At 36.4% G+C, this 26,940-nt stretch overlaps 1 protein-coding gene and 2 pseudogenes across 1 annotated transcript in view; 1 reads left to right on the top strand and 2 right to left on the bottom strand.

Moving 5' to 3' along the window:
• LEKR1 (leucine, glutamate and lysine rich 1) overlaps positions 1-26,940 on the bottom strand; it is a 213,035-nt gene that overhangs the window by 81,387 nt on the left and 104,708 nt on the right. The window contains exon 7 of the mRNA XM_010335744.2: positions 5,822-5,903. Coding sequence (XP_010334046.2) covers positions 5,822-5,903 — 82 coding nt within the window. The remainder of the gene's footprint in view (positions 1-5,821; positions 5,904-26,940) is intronic.
• LOC120368391 (U2 spliceosomal RNA) lies at positions 5,259-5,404 on the top strand (annotated as a pseudogene).
• LOC141585729 (Krueppel-like factor 3 pseudogene) lies at positions 5,899-8,185 on the bottom strand (annotated as a pseudogene).

The raw sequence follows: 26,940 nt of genomic DNA, 5'->3' as shown, positions 1-26,940 counted from the left end.
TAATCGTGGCTAGCTCCTTTCTGTTATTCATATCTTAAAGGTCATCTGCTCAGGATGCCATTCTGACCACTCTGTCAAAAGTATACCACCCCTCCTCACTACTCGCAATCTATTATGCCTATTTTATATTTTTGCAGCACTTATTAGCATTGCCTGAAATTACCTAAGTAACTCTACGGAAAAGTGCCAATCTTGTTGCTCCAATATCCAGTGCCTGCACACAATAGTCCTGGCTCTCAGTAAACATTTTGTATTGAATAAATAAATGAAATAAACATACCCTGTTCAAGTTAGGATCATGTGAAAAATGGATCTATACACTGACACTGGAACGCCACCAAGTCACCTTCTGCTTGCCAGGCAAAAAAAAATTTCATTAGTGAACAGGAAGGTGAGAGGAAAATCAGATAACACTGGTATTTATATCTCAATAAAGACTGTTCTCAAGAACAGACTGGTCAACTGTCAGATGCTGTTGAAAGGCCAAGTAAGAGCTTTAAAAATTAGTACTTTGTGATGGTCATAAGTTTCCTATTGTTCAAATTATCAGTTAAATGAGGAGCACGTGACAGCTAACGAAATTAAAATGTAATTCCTGTCTTAGCTTGCTCAGAAAAAAAGGAATTTAAGTGTAAGTACATTACAGAGGTTCTTAAATTAGAAAACATATTTTAATTTTTTTGTTGTTTTGAGAAAGAGTCTCACTCTGTCATCCAGGCTGGAGTACAATGACACTATCTTGGCTCACTGCAACCTTTGCCTTCCGGGTTCAAGCAATTATCCTGTCTCAGCCTCCTGAGTAGCTGGGACTACATGCGCAAGCCACCATGCCTGGCTAATTTTTGTATTTTTAGTAGAGATGGGGGTTTCACCATATTGGTCAGGCTGGTCTCGAACTCCTGACCTTTGGTGATCCACCTCCCTTGGCCTCCCAAAGTGCTGGGATTACAGGCATAAGCCACCGTGCCCAGCCAGAAAACATATAAAACATATTTTACATAACCACTTAGACATATTCTTAGTGACAGATCATAAATCACTTTAAGTAAACTTTGTTCTTACCACATACATGAAAATAAATATATTCACAGTGTAAAGCATTTAAGCAATATGTAATAGAGTGAAATAAGAGTTTTCAAAAAGCCCACACTTTCACTTCTAGAGATTTGCTGTTGAAATCCTATCATTTATTCAATGTATTTAAATCCATATGAATGTGTATATGCATTTGTATTCATTTTTAGCATGAATGGGATCATTTTTATGATATTTAAAATCTCCTGAATTCCTAATAGCTTCCCATAACAGTCTGTTGTTTTATGGTTACAATCCTGGACATACTTTGGGGGATATCAATTATACTTATTCTAATGTCATCTGCTATTCAACAATTTTCTAGGGTGTTAAGGATTTTCTGTGTTAATTCATAGCCACTTTCTGGGGGGAATTGGTAGAAGGTGTTTCCTCACATACCTACTAATCTTTGGTTGTGTGTGAATCCTCAGACTTAAGATCCTCTGTTTGCTTGTCTGCTTTGCTATTTATTTTTGCTCTAGGTTGTTTTTAGAGGTGTGATGAAGGGGCAGGGTAAGCTACTGGGTGGGGGCACTGGAGGTTTGCCTTGGGCTATGGGATCCTGGGCTCTCCTGGGGTTCAGTAGCTGTCAGGCTGTCTAACTCCAGTCCACATACTCATTGTGTTAGTCCACATACTCATTGTGTTAGATGCCTCTACAAATGCTGCTTCTCACAGGGCTGATTGATTGGAGGGTATTGGTGAGGAGTCAGCTGGATTAAATGTTCCATATGTGATTCCTCAGAGTGGGTTTCATTGGACCATCTGCATCAGTTTATCATGTAGGGAGTGCATTAAAAATGTGATTGCTTGGAGCCATCCCAGATCTAAATGCAAAACTAGATTATCTGTGGAAAAGGAGCCCAGACATCTGGTCCTGGGGCTGAGTCTGTGGGAAAGGCCATACTGTAATATACAATTTTAACAAGCTCCCCATGATTCTTATGTAGATAGGAGTGTGACAACCACTATTTCAATGATTCACCGGGTGTCACTCCCTTCTCTGTGTTTTAATTAATTTGAAGAAAGGTCCTACCTATCCCATGCCCACCAGCATCACCACTCAATTGCTCTTCATCTGGGTTGTTCCTCAGTAGAGTTGACCCTTTCTACTATTCTTTCTATGTATTCTCCTTTTGGAATTCTTAAAAAATTTTCATCATAAATGACAGTCTTTCTTTTAAGCCTTATACTTTCATATATATGTGAAAGTAATAAAAATATATTTTGTATCCATATCAGTTTAAAAACAATTTTATAGTCTTCATATTTTTCATTATTTCAGAGAGGTGTTCCCCTAATTAACCTCGATATTATAGTACCTAAAATCTGTAGAAAATGTCATCAAGCTCTCAGAGCATCATTAATGCTCTACTGCTTCAGCAAACTCTATTGGTTACCTTCTGAACACTCACTACAGCCTTTTTCCTGGCCATCAAAGTCTCAATTATCATTTGTTCTAAGGATAAATCCTGCTTGGTCTAAGGTAATTGTGGTAGCCCTGTTCCCCTTGCCAGTGGTTCATTTAGGAGAGGATATGTAAAGGGTTCCAGCCAAGGAAATATAAGGAGAAGGCTGTTGGTGGCATCTGATAATTTTTTTTCTCACTTCTAAAAAGACATTAGAAAACCAGTCCCTTATTGCCTGCAGGTACCATATCCAAATGAGGCCTCCAGGGTGGAGGAACTATAGCCATCTTGTGATTATATAAGGACCTGACTTAGCTTTGGGTTGAAGCCAGTGCTGAGGGCAGCAGGATGGAGACAAAAAGAACATCAAGATCCTTGAGGATATTGCCTAGACTCTGATCGACTACAACTGACACTATCCTACTGCTGTTACTTGTAGCCCAAAGCATCCTGATAAAATCTCTATTTTAAAATACATAACAGTGCTCTTTTTAGAAAATATTTTCTTAAAAATCTCGAGAAAAAAATCTTGGAAAAAAGAACCCCAATTTCACAAATTCATAAACTGCTTCTTCTCTTACTGTCAAAATTCACAAAACTTATATCCAAATATTTTAAAATCTTTAAACAACAAAAAGAATTATCTTAAATTATAGGTGACAAACATTCCTATTCCCAGCCCCACAAAGAATGAGGATTAAAAATCAAAGAAACTTGATTTCATAGCATATTCCAATTTCTAAGTCCTAAGAGGTTTGAGTATGGGCAGGAAATCTTGAATTTTACTTACAAATTGTATTAATATGTCAAATTTTTTGAGTGAATTGTTTTGACTTCCAGCTTACCATTACAAAAATGGCCAAGCCACAAATTTGACTCTAGCTTATAATTAAAACAGTATTATATACTACCAGGGACCTCCTGACCTCTGAGCAACCTGAGGCTTCAGCAGTCCCAGGCTTTGAACCTAAATGCCCACCCTCCCCAACTTAATCCTAGTGGTAAAGGAGAGTAGATAGAGTATAGATAGAAGAGCTAGAGACAGGTAGCATACAGAAAGGTCTCTAGCACTTGGAGCCATTTAAGTGGCTCTATCTTTCCTAATTCACATTTCTAAATATGGGCATTATGTCCATTTTTTAATTTTTAAGGTCTTGCATGGGTAGGAAACATCAACTTTATAAACTGATAAAACGTCATCAGCATTTCTGCAATAGTACAGTAACTTCCTACAGATAATTAGTTTGATGGACTTTAGTGGTTTATTTCTCCCTCCATCTCCAGTCTACCCTGACTCTCACAACTTCTCAGAACAACTTATGTTAAAAATATAATAAACAAAAAATACCACAAAGCACGTGTTAATATTAAATGGGCAGGCTCCATGCACAGTCCTTCATTGCTTTACAACAGGGATATATTCCAAGAAATGTGTCATTATGCAAATTTGTCATTGTGTGAACGAACATCCTTGAGTGTACACAAACCAAGACAGTATAACCTACTACACACGTAGGCTATATGATACAGCCTATTGCTCCTAGGCTACAAACCTGTATAGAATGCTACTGTATTGAATAGTGTAGGTAATTGTAACACAATGGTATTTGCATATCTAAACGTATCTGACCACAGAAAAGTTACAGTAAAAATACGGTATTATAATCTCATGGAACCATCATTGTATACATGATCTGTCACTGACCAAAATGTCATTATGTAGAACATGAATATACAAAGAATTCTGTGCAAACTTATTCTGTAAAATATCAATTCATGTCACTACCATTAGGTTTATTCCTTTTCTTCACTATGCTCATTTCTAAGCTTCTTTCTTAACTTTCCAAGACTCCACTTTATATGCTAACTCTTGGTATGCCCACAAATTCCCTCTTAGCTTAGCTGTGTGCTAGCACCACCTCCCTATGCCCAGACTGTGATCTCTTCATTTGTTGAGCTCCAAGAAGCAATCATCACATAGTAGCTGGGACCTGACTAGACTGCTCTCCACATGAGACATCCACGTGGCCAAACCCCTCCTTGATGATATTACAGGGAAGAGAAACGACAATTTCTTTTTTTTCTAGCAACCATCACCTTGTTTCTTTTTCAAGACAGCTGAACTACTATATTTACTGTACTATTAACCATAGTGTTATAAAGTTTGAATATTTGATTTTTCTTATTTTTCAGAAACAAACTATTTTGCTACAAGTAATCCAAATATACATTAATTTGATAGGTCATTTTTGGAATTTGTTCCTTCTTGTGTTCAGTACTTTATTAAACACATTGTTTTTAGGAGTAGTTCATGGTCAACACAAACATTTGGTTGCTAAGCATTTTAAATATTTATATTTTTATGCAGTTCATCCTTCTAAAATACAGGAACTGAAAATCACATATATCAGAAGGTAAAAGAATCTGCTTACTTTTCAAAGATTGTACACATTCTATTTTAGTATTATAATTATAGATATTCTATGTTTACACTATGATTTTTGAAATTTCTGAAATGAAAGTAATTTTTACTTATTTATTCATTTTGAGAGAAGGTCTCACTTTGTCACTCAGGCTGGAGCTCAGTAGCATGATCATGGTTCACTGCAGCATCAACTTCCTAGGCTTAGGTGATCTTCCCACCTCAGCCTCCCAAGTGGTTTGGACTAAAGGTGTGTGCCAACACGCTTGGATAATTTTTGTATTTTTTGGGGAGACAAAGTTTTGTCACGTTGCCCAGGCTTAAAATTAATTTTTAAAAGAAACAGTGCTCCTATCGCTTCTCGGCCTTTTGGCTAAGATCAAGTGAAGAAACAGTGCTCTTGATTTTATATCATTTTCTTATCATGTGTTTTCCAACATTTTTTTCTCACTTGCATCAAGCATAAGTGCTTCAGCATTTCAAAAATACTCAACTCTCTCCTTGAAGCTAAAATTAGTAATTTCGAGATACAACTTCAATATTGTTTCTTAAGGAGAGATAGTAAAGGAATAAAGGTAAGAAAAAAGTTCAAAGAGTATTTCACATTAAGTTGCTGCATTTGAACTATCAGGGAAAGCTTTAATATATGGATAGATAAGTTTCTTATTGAGACAAAGAAATCCTCCATGTATTTGAATATATTTACAGGTTCTTCAATATATAATCTAGGGCAGCAAAGTGGTCAAGAAAAGCAGCAGTAAACTATTACTCACACAAGTAAATTTCTGCCAAAAGAATCACAGAGAACACACCAGGGTTTTTATAATTCTTGTCATTTCTTTCTAATTCTTGCCATACTGTGGCACATCTACAGAGCACTGTTATCTTACAAGTTGTTTAATGTTCTCCATCTTACATAAGCATTTCTTTATAGTTGTCCATCTCTGTCACCGCCTTCTGAAGTTTTAACCCAAGTGCCTCTACTAGACATTGTAAATCTGAAATGACACAATTTATTTCATCTAATTAGTACATTTTAAGTGTCCAGATATTTTCACAGAGTAAACCATATTCTTTTAATGTTACTAGTCAGCTCCAGAAGAATAATGCAGTTTCTTATTCCACTTTGCCTCTACGTCCATATGCAACTTGTCACTGACTACTCAGCCCTCCCTATCCTAACACCCCAGAGACTCAATGGATTCTGACAGGCCCAGTTTGTTGGCCTCTTTCTGCCCTCACCACCATGCTGATTTTCAAACACCTAGTAGGCTAAATTTTACTAACGTTTTCAAAGGAAATGTATGTGGCTGACAAACATGAATTTCTGATCATGTGTCTTGCTTCTAAAACACTTGATTGCCTGAGCTCACTTTTGTGGTCTGGAACTGAGAAGCACAACTGAGTCTTCCTGCTAGAACTAAAACAGACAAATCACGTGCCAGGCTCATAGTAAAGAACTTGTAACTCTGGGTAGCATCTAAAAGGCATTTTAATGACTGTCAAACCCAAGAGATTACAAACAGGAAACTGGCCTCCAGAGTCTTTAGCTGGGGAGTGTAAGAAGAATTTGAGGATGATTATTCAAGCAGTACTGTCTAACAAATATGTGAATGGAGAACTGAAACTATAGCAGAAAGAACAAATGGTTTGACTAATCTAAGTCCTTCCATTGTTCTGGGTGTGGAAACTATGATCTGAACCCCAGCCCCAGTTACGACCCTTGTTGGTATGCTTTTTGAGAATAAGTTATAATGGAAAACAAACTGATAGACTTGTTTCTTGTTTGTTTCTATAGGAAAAAAAAATAGTTCAAAACACTGGACTTGTAAAATTTCTATGTTCCATCTGTTCAGGTGTTTCAGTGACGCATTTTAATAGTAAACTTTAAAATCATTATAAATCTATATAAATCTGCGTTCTTAACTTTATTTTACAAAGAGCTAGTTCCTTAAATTAGAAAATAAATTCACTCTAAACAAATGTTTTAATTAGAATTTACCAGACATTTGTATAAATCTTTGTTTATCCAGTACTTTTACATACATTTTTTTTTTTAGTTTACATGTTTCCTTATTCTTATTACATTAAATATATGTATCTCTAAGAATGGTTTGCTTAAATCTCTGAAAAAAATGTTCTCATTTTTCAAGTCATCCATGGTAAGGAGAGGGAGGATTAGAGAATACCTGCTACTGACCGTATGGAAGTTTTGGATGATATAAATTCAGAGGATCAGAGCAGCTGAATCAAAATTAAAATGTACATTTAAAAAATGTGTTAGTTAACGGTGGGAGGATAGAGAAAGAGCTAGGTGAGTGGAAGGTCACACTGAGGTGGGAGACGAAGGCATTCAGACTAGCATGTGGCATTTCCTATCGAGGGTAAGACGGTCAGAACAGAAGCTGTGGTTACAGTCCAGGCACTAAAAAGATTTGATTCCAGTATGTTTTCAGAAATGTCTTGTTCATCAGACAGAGCAAATTTCCATGTGCATCCATCCCATGTACATTTGTAGGATGTGTCTCCTGTGTGTGTTCTGTATGATTTCAAGCGGAAGCTTTTAGTGTATACTTTGTTGCATATGTCACAATCACATCTGTGTATCCTCTGCTTCCTTTGAGTATTCACGAATTCCACCAGTAAAGGTCTCTTTCCAGGCTATACTATGACTTAAGGTGATTCTCTTGCAACAGTGCTTGTGGGCAGGCACTGAGTTCATTAAGGCGGCATGACATTTCTTCAGGATAATCATCTGTCCTCTGTGTTTCAATCACAGGTTCATTTTTTTTTCTCTGATACAGGTTTCTTATGTGATTTAATTACAGGTACTTACATGATACTACTTGAATTTTCTGTTTCCTCCAACAAAGAAACAATGAGAGGCTGCTGGAGGTAACTCATGTACATAAAGGGGACAGACCGTACCACCACCAGGCAAGATCCCCAGGTTCTGTATTCTGTGCCAGGAGAAGGCAGCTGCCATCACTGGTGGCATGGACAGTGGGATGCCATAGGGCTGTATGCCCAGAGAAGGGAGTGAGTGTTTTTCATAATGGGCTAGAAGAAGGCATGTTCAACCCTGGAGAGGCTTTCCAGGTCAAGGAGGGAACTTCAGGGAGAAAGAATTCCCAGCCAAAGGGGGTGCACTCTGCTTGTTCATTTTAAGGTCTACTGGCTCCATCTGTATTCCATGCAAAAAGCCTTCCTGGGTCTGAAAAAACTTATTAGGTAATGGTGTAGAGTAGATGACCCATACTTTTACTGATTTCATATAATTTCATGTATAGTCACAACTACCAAGAAAACTCAAAGGATCAGACTAATTAACTTATCAAAGGCCACTCAGCTAGTTAGATCCTATAATTTAAATTCGGGTCTGCCTGATCCCAAAGTTCTTATCTCTCTCACACTGACTCTTGAAATATAAAAGCTGCAAGAGAATATGATATTTGTCCATAAAAGTGGGGTAAGTATGACTACAAATCTGTTATGATATTCCCAGAATCCTTAAAGAGGTATATTTAAAACAAATGAAAAGAATTATTAACAATGAAATACGTAGTAAACTGGTAGAATTTCTAACTTCAAAAGGTGGTTTAGATTTTAGTTTTGGAAAGCTTAACTATATGTTATAGTTAATAAAAGATATTAATATAATTATGGTATCATTGTGATTCTACGGGAAGATTTCATCAGAGAGAACAATTACACCTTACTATTAAATGGCCCCTGGTGCTTGTGTCAGGATATGGTCCTAAACTAGAAGAAGCAGAGGTCTGAGCCCATATGATAAATGTTTTTGCTACTTCTGAATGCAGCTATAAATTAAAAGGAAGAATTATCTTAAAATGAACTTCAAAGAACTGGTACTTAATATGTAAATTTTATGCAGTTGATTCTCAATTACCTGAGAATTAGGAGAATAGTAGACAGTAAAAATGGCAGCTAATTCAAAGCTTTGCTGTTCTGAATGAAATATAAACATTTTACTAGTTCATCATAAGTTCTGATAGACTAGTCTGGTCTTTTTGTTTTCAGAAGCAGAGTACCCAGTTCTTGTCCTTAATAAATAAATACAGGATAAGCAGCAGAGAGCACCTGCACTCAACAGCATCTTCAGTTTCTGAGGCAAGGAGTTGTTAAATAAGTGTATTGTTCTGCTGAGACCTTCTCTATAGTTAAAGAAATTCTACTTTAATTTTCTGTCATTGAGCATGACATTGGATTATGAGGCACAAGTCCCTAAATGCCTACAAAAATAAAGGAAGCATTGGCTTCAGACACCATGCAGATGTAAAGCAGAACCCATGGAAACAATCCAAAATTTACAACAGCAAATTATATTATGATGTGACTGTGTTCTTTGCAGATATTAAATAAGAAGTAAATGCTTTTAAATGAACAAGACAAAAAACACTCTTAGCCTCTCTTCATATGAAGCCAGCTGTTTGCTGGACAGCATTCCACAGGCATCAGATTTAGGATAAAGAGTCATTTAAGAGAATCCTGTGGTTGGGATCCAAGATGACTGAATAGGAACAGCTCTGGAGTGGACCTCTCAGCCAGAACAATGCAGAGGGTGAGTGATCACCGCATTTCCAAATGAGTTTTTACTGCCCACAGACCAGGAGATTCCCAAGCTGAAAAGTGCCATGAGTTTCTAGAATAGCTGTTTCAGCTGGCACCATGGATCTCTGCATAAAAACTCACACAAATCTGGGTGGCCATTTCAACTGGTGCCTGGAACACCTGGGATACAGAGCTGCCCATTCAACTGAATAAAAGGGGGCTGAAACAGGAAGCCAGGTGATCTAGCTAGGTGGGTCCCACCCTCACAAAAACTAGCAATCTGAAACATTCTGGATTGAGAGTTTCACAGCAAGCACAGCTAGACCTGGGACGGTCCAGCTCAGTGGGGGAAAAGACATCAGCCATTACCAATGAGGCAGTCCACCACTACTGAGGCAGTCCACCATTACTGAGGTTGTCCACCATTACCAAGGCAGTCCATGATTATTGAGGCAATCTACCTTTACTGAGGCAGGCTGCCATTACTGAGGCAGACTGCCATTATTGAGGCAGTTCTAACTGCACCTCTGTAAACAAAACCACAAGGAAGTTCACACAGCAGCTGGGCAGAGCCCACAGCAGCTCAGTAATGCCTCTGCTCGCAGACTGTGACTAGACTACCTCCTTGCTAGGCAGGACACCTCTGAGAAAAGGCAGCAGCTCCTCAGGAACTTACAAATAAAGCCCCACCTTCCTAGGACAGAGCACCTGGGAAAAAGGCAGTTATGCATTCCACTGCAGCATACTTAAATGTACCTGCCGAGTAGCTCTGAACAGAACAACAGAGCTCACAACTCAGCACTTGAGTTCCTGTAAGAGACAGACTGTCTCCTCAAGCAACTCCCTGACCCCTGCATATCCAAAGAGACATCTCATAAAGGAGAGCTCAGGCTGAAATATGGCAGGTAATCTTCCGGATGAAGATAACAGAAGAAGAAACCAGCAGCAAACCTTACTATTCTGCAGCTGACACAGGTGATCCCCAGGCAAGCAGAGTCTGGAGTGGACCTCCAGCAGTCCTACGGCAGAGGGGCTTGGCTGTTAGAAGGAAAACTAAAAGAAATAATTTCATCATCAACAAAAGGACATCCACTCAGAGACCCCATCTGAAAGTCACCAACTACAAAGACCACAGGTAGATAAATCCACAAAGATGGGAAGAAACCAGTGCAAAAAGGATGAAAACACCCAAAACCAGAACACCTCTCCTCCTCTAAGGGATCACAACTCCTCACCAGCAAGGGAACAAGGCTGGATGGAGAATGAGTCTGATGAATTGACAGAAACGTGCTTCAGAAAGTGGGTAATAACAACTTCTCTGAGCTAAAAGAACTTGCTCTAACCCAATGGAAAGAAACTAAGAACCTTGAAAAAAGGTTTGATGAAATGCTAATGAGAATAAACAGCTTAGAGAAGAATATAAATGAATTGATGGACCTGAAAAACAACACAAGAACTTTGTGATGCATACATAAGTTTCAATAGCTGAATGGACAAGAGGAATAAAGGATATGAGAGACTGAAGATCAACTCAATGAAATAAAATGAGAAGGCAAGATTAGAGAAAAAAGAATAAAAAGAAATGAACAAAGCCTCCAAGAAATATGGGATTATGTGAAAAGACCTCATCTACATTTGATTGGTGTACCTCAATGTGATGGAGAGAATGAATCCAAGCTGGAAAACACTCTTCATGATATTATCCAGGAGAACTTCCCCAACCTAGCAGGGCAGGCCAACATTCAAGTCCAGGAAATACAGAGAACACCACAAAGATATTCCTCAGGAAGAGCAACCCCAAGGCACATAATCGTCAGATTCACCAGGGTTGAAATGAAGGAAAAAATGCTAAGGGCAGCCAGAGAAAGGTCAGGTTAACCACAAAGGGAAGTCCATCAGACTCACAGCAGATCTCTCAGCAGAAACCTTACAAGCTAGAAGAAGAGAGTGGTAGCCAATATTCAACATCGTTAAAGAAAAGAACTTTCAACCTAGAATTTCATATACAGCCAAACTAAGCTTCCTAAGTGAAGGAGAAATAAAATCCTTTATGAACAAGCAATTGCTGAGAGATTTCACCACCACCAGGCCTGCCTTACGAGAGCTCCTGAAAGAAGCACTAAACATAGAAGGAACAACCAGTACCACCCAATCCAAAAATGTACCAAATGGTAAAGATCATTGACACAATGAAAAAACTGCGTCAACTAACAGGCAAAACAACCAGCTAGCATCAAAATGGCAGGATCAAATTCACACATAACAATATTAACGTTAAATGTAAATGTGCTAAATGCACCAGCCAAAAGACACACACTGGCAAATTGGATAAAAAATCAAAACCCATTGGTGTGCTGTATTCAGGAATCCCATCTCACGTGCAAGGACACACACAGGCTCAAAATAAAGGGATGAGAAAGATTTACCAAGCAAATGGAGAGTAAAAAAAAAAGCAGGAGTTGCAATCCTAGTCTCTGATAAAATAGACTTTAAACGAACAAAGATCAAAAGAGACAAAGAGGGACATTACATAATGGTCAAAGGATCAATGCAACAAGAAGAGCTAATGATCCTAAGTATACACACACCGAATACAGGAGCACCCAGACGTAAAGCAAGTTCTTAACAACCTACAAAGAGACTTAGACACCCACACAATAATAGTGGAAGACTTTAACAACCCACTGACAATATTAGACAGATCAAAGAGACAGAAAATTAACAAGGATATCCAGGACTTGAACTCAGATCTGGACCAAGCAAACCTAATAGATGTCTACAGAACTCTCCACCCAAAATCCACATTTTTAAGAGAATATACATTCTTCTCAGCACCACATCACACGTACTCTAAAACTGACCACATAATCGGAAGTAAATCACTCCTCAGCAAATGCAAAAGAACAGAAATCATAACAGTCTCTCGGACCACAGTGCAATCAAATTAGAACTCAGGATTAAGAAACTAACTCAGGACTGCACAACTTCATGGAAACTGAAAAACGGGCTGGATAAACAATGAAATGAGGGCAGAAATAAAGATGTTCTTCAAAACCAATGAGAACAAAAACACTATGTACCAGAATCTCTGGGACACATTTAAAGCAGTGTCTAGAGGGAAATTTATAGCAATAAATGCCCACATAAGAAGCAAGGAAAGATCTAAAATTGAAACCCTACCATCAAAATTGAAAGAGGTAGAGGAGCATGATTTAAAAAACCACAAAAGCTAGCAGAAGACAAGAAATAACTAAGATCAGAAAAGAACTGAAGGAAATAGAAACACAAAAAAACCCTTCAAAAAACCAATAAATCCAGAAACTGGTTTTTTGAAAAGATCAACAAAATAGACAGGCTACTAGCCAGATTAATAAAAAAGAAAAGAGAAGAATCAAATAGATGTGATAAAAAATGATAAAGGGGATATCACCATCAATTCCACAGAAATACAAACTATCACCAGAGATTACTACAAACAACTCTATGCATATAAATCAGTAAACCTGGAAGAAATGGATAATTCCTGGACACATGCACCCTCCAAAACCTAAACCAGGAAGAAGTTGAAACTATGAATAGACCAATAACAAGGGCTGAAGTTGAGGCAGCAATTAATAGCCTACCAACCAATAAAAGCCCAGGTCCAGAAGGGTTCGCAGCCGAATTCTACCAGACATACAAAGAGGAGCTGGTACCATTCCTTCTGAAACTATTCCAAACAATACAAAAAGAGGGAATCCTTCCCAAATCATTTTATGAGACCAACATCATCTTGATACCAAAACCCGGCAGAGACTCAACAAAAAAAGAAAACTTCAGGCCAATATCCATGATGAACATAGACGCAAAAATCTTCAGTGAAATACTGGCAAACCGATTGCAACAGCACATCAAAAAATTATCCAACATATCAAGTAGGCTTCACCCCGGGGGTGCAAGGCTGGTTCAACATAAGCAAGTCTATAAACGTAATCCACCACATAAACAGAATCAAAAACAAAAACCACTTGATTATCTCAACTGATGCAGAGAAGGCCTTCGACAAAATTCAACAGCCCTTTATGCTAAAAACTCTCAATAAACTAGGTATCGATGGAATGTATCTCAAAATAATGAAAGCTATTTACAACAAACCCACAGCCAATACCATACTGAATGAGCAAAAACTGGATGCATTCCCTTTGAAATCTTTGAAATGTGGCACTAGACAAGGATCCCTCTCTCACCACTCCTATTCAATATAGTATTGGAAGTTCTAGCCAGAGCAATCAGGCAAGAAAAAGAAATAAAGGGTATTCAATTAGGAAAGGAGGAAGTCAAACTGTCTCTATTTCACATGACTGTATATTCAGAAGATCCCATCGTCTCAGCCCAAAATCTCCTTAAACTGATAAGCAACTTCAGCAAAGTCTCAGGATACAAAATCAATGTGCAGAAATCACAAGCATTCCTATACACCAATAACAGACTAAAAGAGAGCCAAATCAAGAGTGAAATCCCATTCACAATTGCTACAAAGAGAATAAAATACCTAGGAATACAACTAACAAAGGATGTAAAGGACCTCTTCAAGGAGAACTATGAACTACAGCTCAAGGAAATAAGAGAGGACACAAACAGATGGTAAAACATTCCATCCTCATGGTTAGGAAGAATCAATATCGTGAAAATGACCATACTGCCCAAAGTAATTTATAGATTCGGTGCTATCCCCATCAAGCTATCTATGACCCTCCTCACAGAACTGGAAAAAAACCACCTTAAGTTTCATATGGAACCAAAAGAGAGCATGCATAGCCAAGACAATCCTAAGCAAAAAGAACAAAGCTGGAGGCATCATGCTACGTGACTTCAAAGTATACTACAAAGCTGCAGCAATCAAAACAGCATGGTACTGGTACCAAAATAGAGATATATACCAATGGAACAGAATAGAGGTCTCAGAGGCAATGACACATATCTACAATCATTTGATCTTTGACACACCTGATAGAAACAAGCAATGGGGAAAGGATTCCCTGTTTAATAAATGGTGTTGGGAAAACTGGCTAGCCATATGCAGAAAACAGAAACTGGACCCCTTCCTGACATCTTACACTAAAATTAACTCCAGATGGATTAAAGACTTAAACATAAGATCTAACACCATAAAAACCCTAGAAGAAAACCTAGGCAAAACCATTCAGGACATAGGCATAGGCAAGGACTTCATTCTGAAAACACCAAAAACATTGGTAACAAAAGCCAAAATAGACAAATGCAATCTAATTAAACTCCAGAGCTTCTGTACAGCAAAAGAAACAATCATTAGAGTGAACTGACAACCAACAGAATAAGAAATAATTTTTGCAATCTTCCCATCTGACAAAGGCCTAATATCCAGAATCTGCAAAAAACTAAAACAGATTTACAAGAAAACAAACAAACAAACCCATTCAAAAGTGGGCAAAGGATATGAACGGACACTTTACAAAAGAAGACATATATAAGGCCAACAAACATATGAAAAAATTTTCATCATCACTGATCATTAGAGAAATGCAAATCAAAACCACACTGAGATACCATCTCACGCCAGTTAGAATGGCAATCATTAAAAAATCTGGAGACAACAGACGCTGGAGAGGATGTGGAGAAATAGGAACACTTTTACACTGTTGGTGGGAGTGTAAACTAGTTCAACCATTGTGGAAGACAGTGTGGTGATTCCTCAAGGACCTTGAAATAGAAATTCCATTTGATCCAGCAATCCCATTACTGGGTATATATCTAAAGGATTATAAATCATTCTACTATAAAGACATGCACCCGTATGCTCATTATGGCACTGTTTACAATAGCAAAGACTTGGAACCAACCCAAATGCCCATCGATGATAGACAGGACAAGGAAAATGTGGCACATATATATCATGGAACACTATCAAGCCATAAAAAAATGATGCGTTTGTGTCCATTGTAGGGACATGGATGAATCTGGAAACCATCATTCTCAGCAAATTGACACAAGAACAGAAAATCAAACACCACATGTTGTCACTCATAGGCAGTTGTTGAACAATGAGAACACATGGACACAGGGAGGGGAGTATCACACACTGGAGTCTGTTGGGGGGAATAGGGGAGGGACAGCGAGGGGTAGGGAGGTTGGGGAGGGATAACATGGGGAGAAATGCCAAATATAGGTGACAGGGGGATGGAGGCAGCAACCACATTGTCATGTATATACCTATGTAACAATCCCTACATGATCTGCACATGCACCCCAAAACCTAAACTGCAGTAGCATATATATGTATACATGTAAAACAACAAAAAAGAGAATCCTGCTATTCCTAAGGTTTCCAGAAACTACAAATACAAAAGGTATTGAGAATTGGCTATTTTATAGGCTGATATAAAACATTATAGTCACTTGGAAGGCATATTAAGTTAGTATAATGTTTGAGAATACAATAACTAAAAACTATATAGTGGAAAGATATTTCAAGCTTAAAATTTTCTGGATAAAGAAATCACAAAACATTTAAACATCTCGTTCAAAGTGCTATATGGAGGACAACAATTCCAGGTTAAAGTAGCATAATGAAAGAACACACAGGCAGTTGAACTGCTACTCAGAGTTCAGGGAATTTTTTTTTTTAATGCAAAATAGAAGGCTGTACTTTTTTTTATTGTGGAGATAATTGAAGACAAGGAAAAACAAGAACTCTTTACTTGTCTTCGACAGGATAGTTGAAAGGTGTCATGCACAAGCTCTTTAGAGTGCCAGACTACCTCACTTCAAATCCTGGCTCTGCTTCCTGTTAACTGTATGACTTTAGGCACTCCAGTTTCATCATCTGTAAAACAGTCACTATCATACAGGACTGTTCTGAGAATTAAATTACTTAATATATGTAAAGAAGGGGAGTAGTTGCAGGCACATTGGGAGTAACACACATGTTAGCTATTATCTTTGGTGGTGACATTAAGCCTACTCTTCCACTTCTGCACTGAATCTTATTACTTCTCACTTTGGGGACACCTTGTTTTTGCACTTGGATCTGGTGTCACCAGTAGCTATTTTTGCATGGAGAGAAGTAAAAATTGGAGTTTTAATTGTCTTTTTTTTCTTTAACAATCTATACTGCAACTATGGCAAAATGTTAAAACTTGTTAAGTATGGATGATGGGTTCACACACATGTTGTATCATTCTTTGTACTTTTCTATTAAACATTTATAGATACATTAATTAGAGAGGGCCCTTGCTGGCATTGGTCAAGGATGATTGCATGTTTTGTACTACAAAGTATAATCAACTCTGTTCTGTGTGTCCAAGGTATAAAAGAAAACAAATGAAAAAGGGCAAGAAAGCTCTTTGGAGAGTGAGGGGAGGAGACAAAGTTTGAAACAGCAATGAAAGACAACCCATATGATTCCATTAATAAGGATCAGAAAAACTGAATGGCAGCTGGTGGTGGATGTGGTAACAAGGAAGTTTTGTTTTGTTTCTAATATGGGTGATGAGACGTGCTTATTTTCATTGGGGAAATATCCATTCTAGAGAGCATTCATGCTTGTGAATTTAATGCATGTATGCCTTCTAACCTGCATCTAACATGTGAAAAAATTATCCTTTTTGAAAGTGTTTTAAAAAATTACACGAATCATGTTAAACTACAAGTCTCATCTTAACTCTTACTCTTTTAAGTCAACAATATGTTTTTGAGACCTATCCAGCTACATATATACATGGTTCGTTCTGTTCTGACTGCTATATAATATTTCATTAACTGCACATACCACATTTTACTTATCCAATATCATAGTGATAGAACCTAGGCTACCTGAAACTTTGTCACCACAAATAATCCTGCAGTACAAGTTTTTTACCCATGTTCTTGCATACTTACAGGACAGTTTGTCTGCAATATGTCTTCAGGGCAGTATTAGGTATAAATAAGAGATCATGGGCATACATATAAATACTGCCAAATGGTTCCCAACATGGAGACACTAGCTTACATTCCTACCTCACTGAATAAAGCCTCCTGCTTTCCTAATATTCATTAGAAATAGTTATTTTTCTTCTAATTTTTGCAAATCTGAAGAATACAAAGTAGTGTCTTGCTGTTGGTTTAATTTGCAGTTCTTTGCTTACTATTGGAGCTGAGCATTTCACCTTATACTTCTTGGTCATGCATGACTCCCTTTTATAATTTGCCTTTTCTTCAGTCTCTTTTCTATCCATTCCAATTGAGCTTTCTTTTTCACTCCTCCACAGAAACAGCTCTTTTCAAGGTGATGAATGACATTCTGCATTGGCAATTTCAAAATTCAATTCTCTGTTCTTATTAAATTCAAACATTATGCAGCATTTGACCCAGTTGTTTTCTCTCTCTTGGCAACACTCTGGCTATCTTCTCAGTTTCCGTTGATCATTCTTATTCTTAGATTCACTCTGAATGCTGGGAAGCACAAGAAGCTCAGTCCCCAGCCCTTTTCTCTACCTGCATTATCTCTCAAGATAATCTCATCTAATTTCATGGCTTTTAATAGGATCTATATACGGGTGTCTTCCATCATCATCATCACAGCTAATAAATATGAAATACTTACTACGTGCCAGGCACTGTATTCTAAGTGCTTTACACCAATTGAATCCTTTCAATGTAAACTTACTAGAATGCAGGTTTTGTGAGAACAGGAACCTTATCTATTATAGTCATAGTGCTTGAGACATGGAAGTTGCTTAGAAAATAATCATTGAAAGAATGAATAAAACTTTGCAGACTTTAGAAATAAGAGTGCCAGCAAATATGTTTAGAATTAAGTACCTAATATTAAAATACAGTACATGGAACAAAAATAGTTCTGCAGTTTTCATTGATATTATCTGGTATGTGTCTTGGCATTAAAATGCAACTTTCTTATTTGTTATTTTATTTCAACAGACGCTTATTAAACACCTATCTGTAGTTAAGTTTCATGCTAGTTAGATTCTGTGTACAAATATCATTAAGATATAGTTAATTGTCCTTATATAAATTACAATCAAGTGCCTCATTTGGCCTTGGTGAATGATCAATTAATGTTTTAAATAACGAATTAATAACTCATTTAAACTAAAATCTATTTTAGTTTTTCACTATTTTAAATTATTTTATTTAGTTAGGTTAAATACAAGGTTGAAATTGTGAGGTTTCTAATAAAATATAACTGACCTGAATAAATGAAATCAATCTGTTGCATTATATGTAATTTATACATAAATATTATCATAAGATAGTTTGATGAGCTATTAGCCCTTTACAAAAGATGTCATTTAAAATTCTTATAATGAACATTCAGAGTAACGCTTTGCAAATGTAAAAATGTATACCAATACTAGAAAAAATTCCTTAATGAGTAGTTAACTATGTCAATATCCAATTAACATATTTTAACTTTAGCAAACATTTTTCAAAGCTCAGTTGGTGATACAGCCGCTTAGAGAATTCATTTCATTTTAGGGTTTCTATTTTAGAGGTTTAATTTACATCTATTTTGAAATAAGTGTTCTTGAAGTACATTTAATAATTTGTGCATTATGCTAGAAAGAACTAAAATAGTATATGGAGATTTTTATAAATCAGATGCTAGAATAAGTGTGGATATATAGTTTAAAAGATGCAATTCAATACAGATGTAGTTATATTAAAACCAGAAAATTATTTGGTTGTGTGTGGGGGTAGAAGTGGAGAGTGGATTAAATCAGGCTAAGGAAAGAATGAGAATATTCAAAATTTACAAATTAATTACATTTTAATATTAAGGACCAACATTTTCACTTCAGAATTGTTCATGCAAAAAATGCTTCTAAGTTTCTACTGTATTTTTTACTTGAACATTAAAACAACCCAATCTAACATTTTATAGGGACTTATAAAATATAACAGATTATGAAAGGATAAGATAGGAATTTTAAAATTCTAGATTGTATGTGTGTATATGTGTGTTTACCATGATTAAATTATTTAACCACTCTTTCTAGACTGGCAAATGAATATAATACTTTGTATTCCTGATGAATTTAGAAAATTTTCTGAATGTTTCGAACAGTATTTCATTGTTCTAAATTTTACATAAATCACACAATCATATGTATTTCTAAGTTATAATGAGATTTTTCAAGACCTGAAAATGGATAGAAACAGCCTAGAGTAATAAACAGAATATTAGCTGAAAATGTTTATGGAATAAAGAAGAAAAGATGTAGGGTAAATAATAAATTAATAAATAAAAGATAAGTTTATATCTAAAAATATTTAGGACTGTTTTCGATATTGTTACATAACCATATAAGCATCAACTTCTTTTAATGAATCAGTATATTTCATAAACAGAGATCACGCTTACAGAGATTCCTGTATGCAGAGCTAATTCTGTGCAAAACTATGAAGGAGATGGAGTTCAGCTTTCCAGAGTACTGATTCTTCTTAATGCACACTTTTTCTCTGTGCTAGGATGGCAGTAAAATAGGCAAAAGACATGGAGTTTTCTCTGTCTTCAAAAGAGTCTTTTCATGCTACAAAACTACTCTGAACTAACTGCAGTCTTAAGAATTAATTCTACCACTCAATTACATAATATAAAAGTAAAAAACAACAAAACAACACAAACTTTAAGACCAAAGGGATTCTAAGGCAATACTCAGAGATATATAAAAATTTAATTATGAGCATGTTTGTCATAATATTGTTTTAATGGAGTGAAAAGAACTGTCCAATAATAGGGTAAGATTAAGTAAACTATGATTAATCCAAACAACAGAATACTATGAATATTTTTGACATGGAAAAATTTCATAACAGAAAATAGGAAAGGGGAAGGGTAGGGATTATAAAACTTTTAAATTCTAATTTTATAAAATATATATTCAAAAAATAAAATCTAGAAGGATACACACATATCAAGTTTTCATAATTCTATCTGAAAGTTGGAATTTCCTAATCAATAGTGAACATGGTTTATTTTGGTGAGGGAAAACAAAAAAATCATGTTAAAGTAGCCTGATACTAAACTATATTACATACTCATACCCATCTTATAAGTCATCTCATAAGCCATGGATGGTTCTTATAATCCATCATCAGGTATCCACTTTCCTCTAGACCTCTTCTGCCTTCCCCACATAGAAACTTATGTTTACTATCAGCCATGCTGGAAGTGGCCTGATACAGTGGCTCACTCTGAAGTATACATAAATTATAGCAACATATATGCTTTGGTGCTCATAGGCTGTGGAAATTTGGCAGTAAAGTTCCGGAATCAGGTTCCAGTTCTGCTGATTCATAGCTGTGTGGTCCTGGGCAAATGACTAAATTCCTCTAGGGCTTAGTAATTTCATTTGTAAACTGGAGATAATAAATGTGCTGAACCCAGGAGGGTGATAGTAAGGGGGTACCTATAGCTGACATACAGCAAGTGGTATGTGAATGTCAGCTGCTTTTTAGATTATAGTAGGAAAACTACCAAATTCATAGGAATAATTTTTTAAAATGATGTTAGGATAGTACCAGTGATTAGCCAGTGGGAGAGGGATGTTAAAGATGCTTCCAAGAGGTAAGAGACGCTGGACACAAGGGTGGGAGTACGGTGAGAGATCATTAACTTCTCATTTAGACAATGTCACTATTACTCATACTGTCAGCCCATAAATGTGGATTGATCTGTAAATGTCTATGAGCAGCAGGTATGTTCTGTGCCTGGGTGAGTCCATGTGTAAAACAGTGTCTGTGTGTATAGGGAGGAGTGTGCCCATGTAGGTGTCAGGGAAGGAACAGATTAAAGCTCCTTTCTATTCACTGCTTAGCTGAGGTTTCCCTGAGGATGAATCATGCTTAGTATAGAAGGCTTGTATGACAGAGAAGACAAAACATCTATCATAGTTGTTACTGATCAAGACTAGTGTTAATCATATGATGGGTGCCTGATAAATATTGCTGAATGACTAAATAAATTGAAAACTGGTATCTGAATGAGCAGGAGGAGACTTAACATTCGGATGGGATGATGCAGACACATCAGGCCACAAGTATATAATGGGAGAAAGAATGCCAGAGGCAAACTATCTGAGAGAGGTGGATTAAGGAAATCAAGCAAAGGACAGAACCTATAGGATTTTTAAAATGAGGTCTAAAATATATTTCTAAGGTCCTATGGTACAGTTAAAGAAAAGGCAAAGGAAGTGGTAGGGCTAAATCTATTCTTAGAAAAAGTGACATTGGAGGTAAAGAACAAGGAGAGAAGGCTGCAATGGCACAAGTGAAAAATGATTAGAGAATAAACCAGAATTACAGCTATCTCAAAAAAGAGAAAGGAGTCTCAGAGGAATGATATCCATTACTAAGGAGTAAATACCTATGATCATTATAGAAAATTCCTCTACGATTCAAACATTAATAAAATGGAGATGATATATAAAACAGTGGTAATCTTTAGATGAAAGCTCAATGCTTGGAGCAAATATAAAAGCAAGAAAGCAAAGATAATCTTAGAACACTCCAGTGATGAAAGATCAAATGGCTTCCACAGGAGATCTCTTTATTAGACTCATATTTCAATGGTGATGAGGTTCTAAAAAAGATTTCTCAGAGTTTTAGTTAATACTTTCTGGTTTGCAATTTGTCTAGAGATCTGGCTAAACTTTTTTCCCATCTACTTTTGGGCATAAAAGCAGCCCACAGTGTTCCATTACCAAGCTCGTCTCTATTGGATTTAATACAACTGTAAATCATTACAAACTTCTTTAGTTTTCTGTTTGTAAAATTAGTACCTTCCCCCTTTTATTTGAGGTCAAGGTCACATTATTCCCACTAAAGCCTAAGGGTTAAAAAGGAACTATAAAGGCTGGTCAAGTCATCACAGTGAGCACCCTCTGAAATTCAGACCTTGCAGGTAAGGTCCTAGTGGATCTGTGTTCCTAGAATTCTCTATCTGCCATACAAAGAGATGACTCTCCTGAATTAATTATAGGTCCTCCCTTTTTCAGTAACCTGTTCTAAGAGCAGGCAGTCTACTGTTACAACTAACCAAGGCTGACTAGAAAATAAATAAGTGGAGGTGAGCAGAACTTTGGGCAAAGAGAAATTAAAATTTATGGTTTTCTTTTAAAATTAAAGTAGTATGCTTTTATACTAAATATAATCATTTGGTTTGCTATCACACTAGGAAAATCATTTTAAAACACATTTGAATAGGTAGCTCTTTAGATGCTCCTACATTTTTTCTTGCCTATTCTAATCCATTAAGATAGGTAAGAAAAGCTACCATATTCCACTTTACAGATGAAGTAACTGAGTCCAGGAAATTAATGACTTATTCAAAGGGCCTATAAAAGGCTTAAACAGGACCAGAGAGCAGAAGTGTTTGGATCCCAGCTCAGTATTTTTTCCAACTAAACCACGTCACTCATTTTGTGACTTGACTCACAAACTACTAAACAAGCTACTAATTAAGGAATGCAGTACTCACATATGCTACAACATGGATAAAACTCATAAACATTATGCTAAGTGGAAGATGCCACACACAAAAAACCACATATTTTATGCTTCTATTTGTATAAAATGTCCAGAATAGGTAAATCTAGAGACAGAAAGTAGGTTAAGGATTGTTTAAAAGGGGTAGGAGTGTAAGGGGAGTGGCTGTTAATGGCCACAAGGTTTCTTTTTGGTGTGAAAGAAATCCCTAAAATTTGGCTGTGGTGATGGCCACACAACTCTGCAAATATCCTAAAAACCACTGAATTGTACACTTAAAGTTGGTGAATTTTATTATTAGTGAATTTTATTTCTGTAAGGCTGTTTTTAAAAATTCAATTAGCATGTTAAAATGTTATATGCAAAATAATTTTATTAAATTATTTGTGTTATGTACTATACTGAGCAGCTTACTAAAATAAAACAGTGGAAAGTCTTTTCACTTGGGATAAATTTGAAAGTTGGTAAAATAAATTTAAGGAAGAATATTAAAAATAAGCTGAATGCTGAAGTGACTTATTTGAACTCTGTCTTCCAATATTTGTGACTGCTGACAAAAAGTAAAGGACATTTTATTCTAGCAGGTGGAATGAAAATCATTTAGGTGGACTGACTGTGGGTCAAAATGACCTCTGAGAGGATAATATCAATTGAGATAAATTGTGCATTTTGGAAATTATTAGTGTGAGCTAAACATAAAATTACAGAACTTAAATAAATAAATCTTTAAAAAAGAAACAAGAAATGGTCTTCAAATTTTTACTTTATATGTTGACATTTTTATGAAAATAATCAAATTTTGGCATTAAGAATTAGGCTGCTGTTGATAGCCCATTATTTACTCTTAAACCACTATTAAACATACACCAGAATTAACACATGTATTTAAAATTTTGAGCATCTCTGGAACACTAATAAAGGGAACATGTGGGAAAAACAAAGTTTAAAGTCTCTATGTAGAAAAGTTATGATCATAAAAACCATACTGGGCTGCACATGGTAGCTCATGCCTATAATCCCAGCACTTTGGGAGGCCAAGGTAGGCAGATCACCTGAGGTCAGGAGTTTGAGACCAGCCTGGCCAACATGGTGAAACCCTATCTCTACTAAAAATATAAAAATTAGCTGGGTGTGGTGGCGCATGTCTGTAATCCCAGCTACTCAGGAGGCTGAGGCATGAGAATCGCCTGAATCTGGGAGGCGGAGTTTGCAGTGCACTGAGAGAGAGCCATTGCACTCCAGCCTGGGCAATAGAGTGAGACTCCATCTTAAAAAAACAAAACAAACAAACAAATAAAAACGATATACTTGAATCGAAGTTGAAACTTTTCAATGGTGATTTAAAAGGGAAAAAGTAACAAAATGTGAAAATATGAGCATTCATTTAACTTTGAAAACAAGAAAGAAAATGGCATCAGAGTTAGAATCAGAATCACAGCATATCAGAGCCCAAAGGGCCTTCCAAGGTCTTAGTCATATACATTCACTGCCTAGGTATGGACACATATTCATTAAGGATAACAGGCACATCAAAGTCACCTGGCTAATGTGGGAGGGTCATCATCTTCTGACTCATGGCTTAGCATGCTTTCAATTAATACCACATTGGTAGGGAACATGGGTTGGGGGGTTGAAAGCCACAACAGAGAGATAGTTAAATAGTTTGAAATGAAGAAAGATAAAGTTTATTCTACAAGTGAATTCCAAAAGTAAGAAATATGGGAATATAAAATATTACAACAGCTTTTAAAATGCATTATAAAGAAACACAATAGTGATATAATATTCAGCACAGTTTCAAAAATTCAGGTATAAAATATACATTTCATGTTACTTAAAAAAAAGATAACATGTTAACTCATTTATTAGGAGAGAGAACCTAAGAAAGAATAAGGAACAACTAAGAGCATGGATAATAACAGGCCACAGTATAAAAATTCAAGTGAAATGAATGAAGGGATTGCAATATTCAGGGGAAATAGATAGTACAGAGTTTGAATTCACTAAAGAAAAAAAGGCAGGGTGTGGGATAGAAGGTGGGGCAGAGAATTAGGCAAGGAAAACAGAAAGGAAGATGTTTAACTAGTACTATAAAGGAAGTCTTATTGTGATACTTAACACTTAAAGCTAGTTCTACAACTGTGGAGAAGCTGGTAAAATGGCTTATAGGAAGGATAATATGAACAATGCAAATGCTTAGAATTGAACTCACGATTATTAATTAAAATAAGCCATTTATAAAGTTCATAACAAAAAGTGAATTTCAGTGATTTTCATTATATTCTTTAAACAAATAATTATGCTCTTAAAAACAGGACAAAAGAAAAAAGAGATAAGTGGTATATCACTCTGCCCTTACTTGATTTGCCCGAAGAAAATCTAAAATACTATGTCCATTATGTTAACCTGATGATTTATCTGCGGAGAAGATATCCACTGTAATGTATTGGTTTTTCCTTTTCTCAAAAGGTTAACATGATAGCTGGAAGTCATTAATAAGCTGGAAAAGCTATGAATGATACTTATCAAGATAACAAAATCTTACAGACATAAATCAGCTAATAACAAAAGTTAGGCATGAATTTTAAAGAAAGGAGATTAAGAAGATGGCTGAAGTTCATTAAAATTATTAAAGTAAATATCATAATTATAGGGAAAGTAAAGCCAAACAAAACGATTTGAATGGGAACATAATTGGAACTAGAGAAACCTAAAAGAGGACAAAAAAGAAAAAAATACCTTGTTGAAAATCACTGAAGAGTACCCATACATAAAACCAGTGTAAAGCTAGGAAGTAAGAAGTCTTGTGAAGACCCATGAAGAGTCGGAGGACACCTGCATACTAGAAGTCAAAGTGAAGAGAAGGCCCATTGGCTGGCGTGAGGAAGATGTCCAATAAATACTTGCTGAAAAAATGAAATCAGTTCCAGGACATGGTCAGCCCAGGGTCAACAGATGAGAACATCTATTGTGGTTAGAAGCTAGTGAGTAGGTTAATAGACAGTAGGCAGAGATAAAACTCAGATTATAACAAGTAGGAAACAGGTAGTAGGAAGGGAGCAAAGGGGCAGGCTTGCAGCACTGGAGATGGGAAAAATCAGGACATGGTGGCTCATGCCTGTAATCCCAGCACTTTGGGAGGCCAAAGTGGGCAGTTCACCTGAGGTCAGGAGTTTGAGACCAGCCTGGCCAACCTTCCCTACAGAGAAGAAGAAAGTTACAATAAGTTTGCAATACAACATTGCAAAATCTGAGATGGAAACTTTGCTGCCTTTCCTGCACTTGTAGTTCTATAGCCTTTCTAAACCACTGTAAATACTTTTGCCAAATTAATTGGGAAGAAAAACATGTTGGTACAATCAGTTCACCAGAAAGGTATTTGTGGATAAGGCAAGAAGTACATTTGTGAACATGTTTCTAAATGTTTTGACAATTTCCATATGGAGACTGTGATACAGAATGAATAAGATTGTTGGTTGTTAAACAAAACAAAACAAAAAAACAAACCTGGTACCCTTCACAGATAGGTACATAGTGAAGTGGTATTTGTTATTGCTAGTTGAGAGTAGGGCTAATAATCCTGTCCACTTTTGACCTATTAATTTTAAATGGTTTCAACCAAGAGAAATGTAAGTCTTTCTAAATGTCTTCTCTGTTATCACAGCTTTGGTGTTATCTATGGTATGAATCTATTCAACACCAGCAGCAAAATGAAACCCTAATTTAGTCTTGAAATTATATGGGGTCAGGCATGGTGGTTCATGCTTGAGGCCAGGAGTTTGAGGTTACAGTGAGCTATGATCATGCATTCCAGCCTGGGTGACAGAACAAGACCTTGTCTGTAAAAGAACAGAGAGAAAAAGAGAAAGAAAGAAAATAAATAAATAAATAGTTTTTTGCTCTGCAATTACACTGTCTTTTAGAAGATTCTGTATTCTACCTACAACTGCGTAACTT

The sequence above is a fragment of the Saimiri boliviensis genome, chromosome 9 (genome assembly GCF_048565385.1).
Source record: "Saimiri boliviensis isolate mSaiBol1 chromosome 9, mSaiBol1.pri, whole genome shotgun sequence".
NCBI lineage: Eukaryota > Metazoa > Chordata > Mammalia > Primates > Cebidae > Saimiri > Saimiri boliviensis.
The sequence above is the reverse complement of the archived record's forward strand: the minus strand, read 5'-3'. Positions and strand labels throughout refer to the sequence as shown.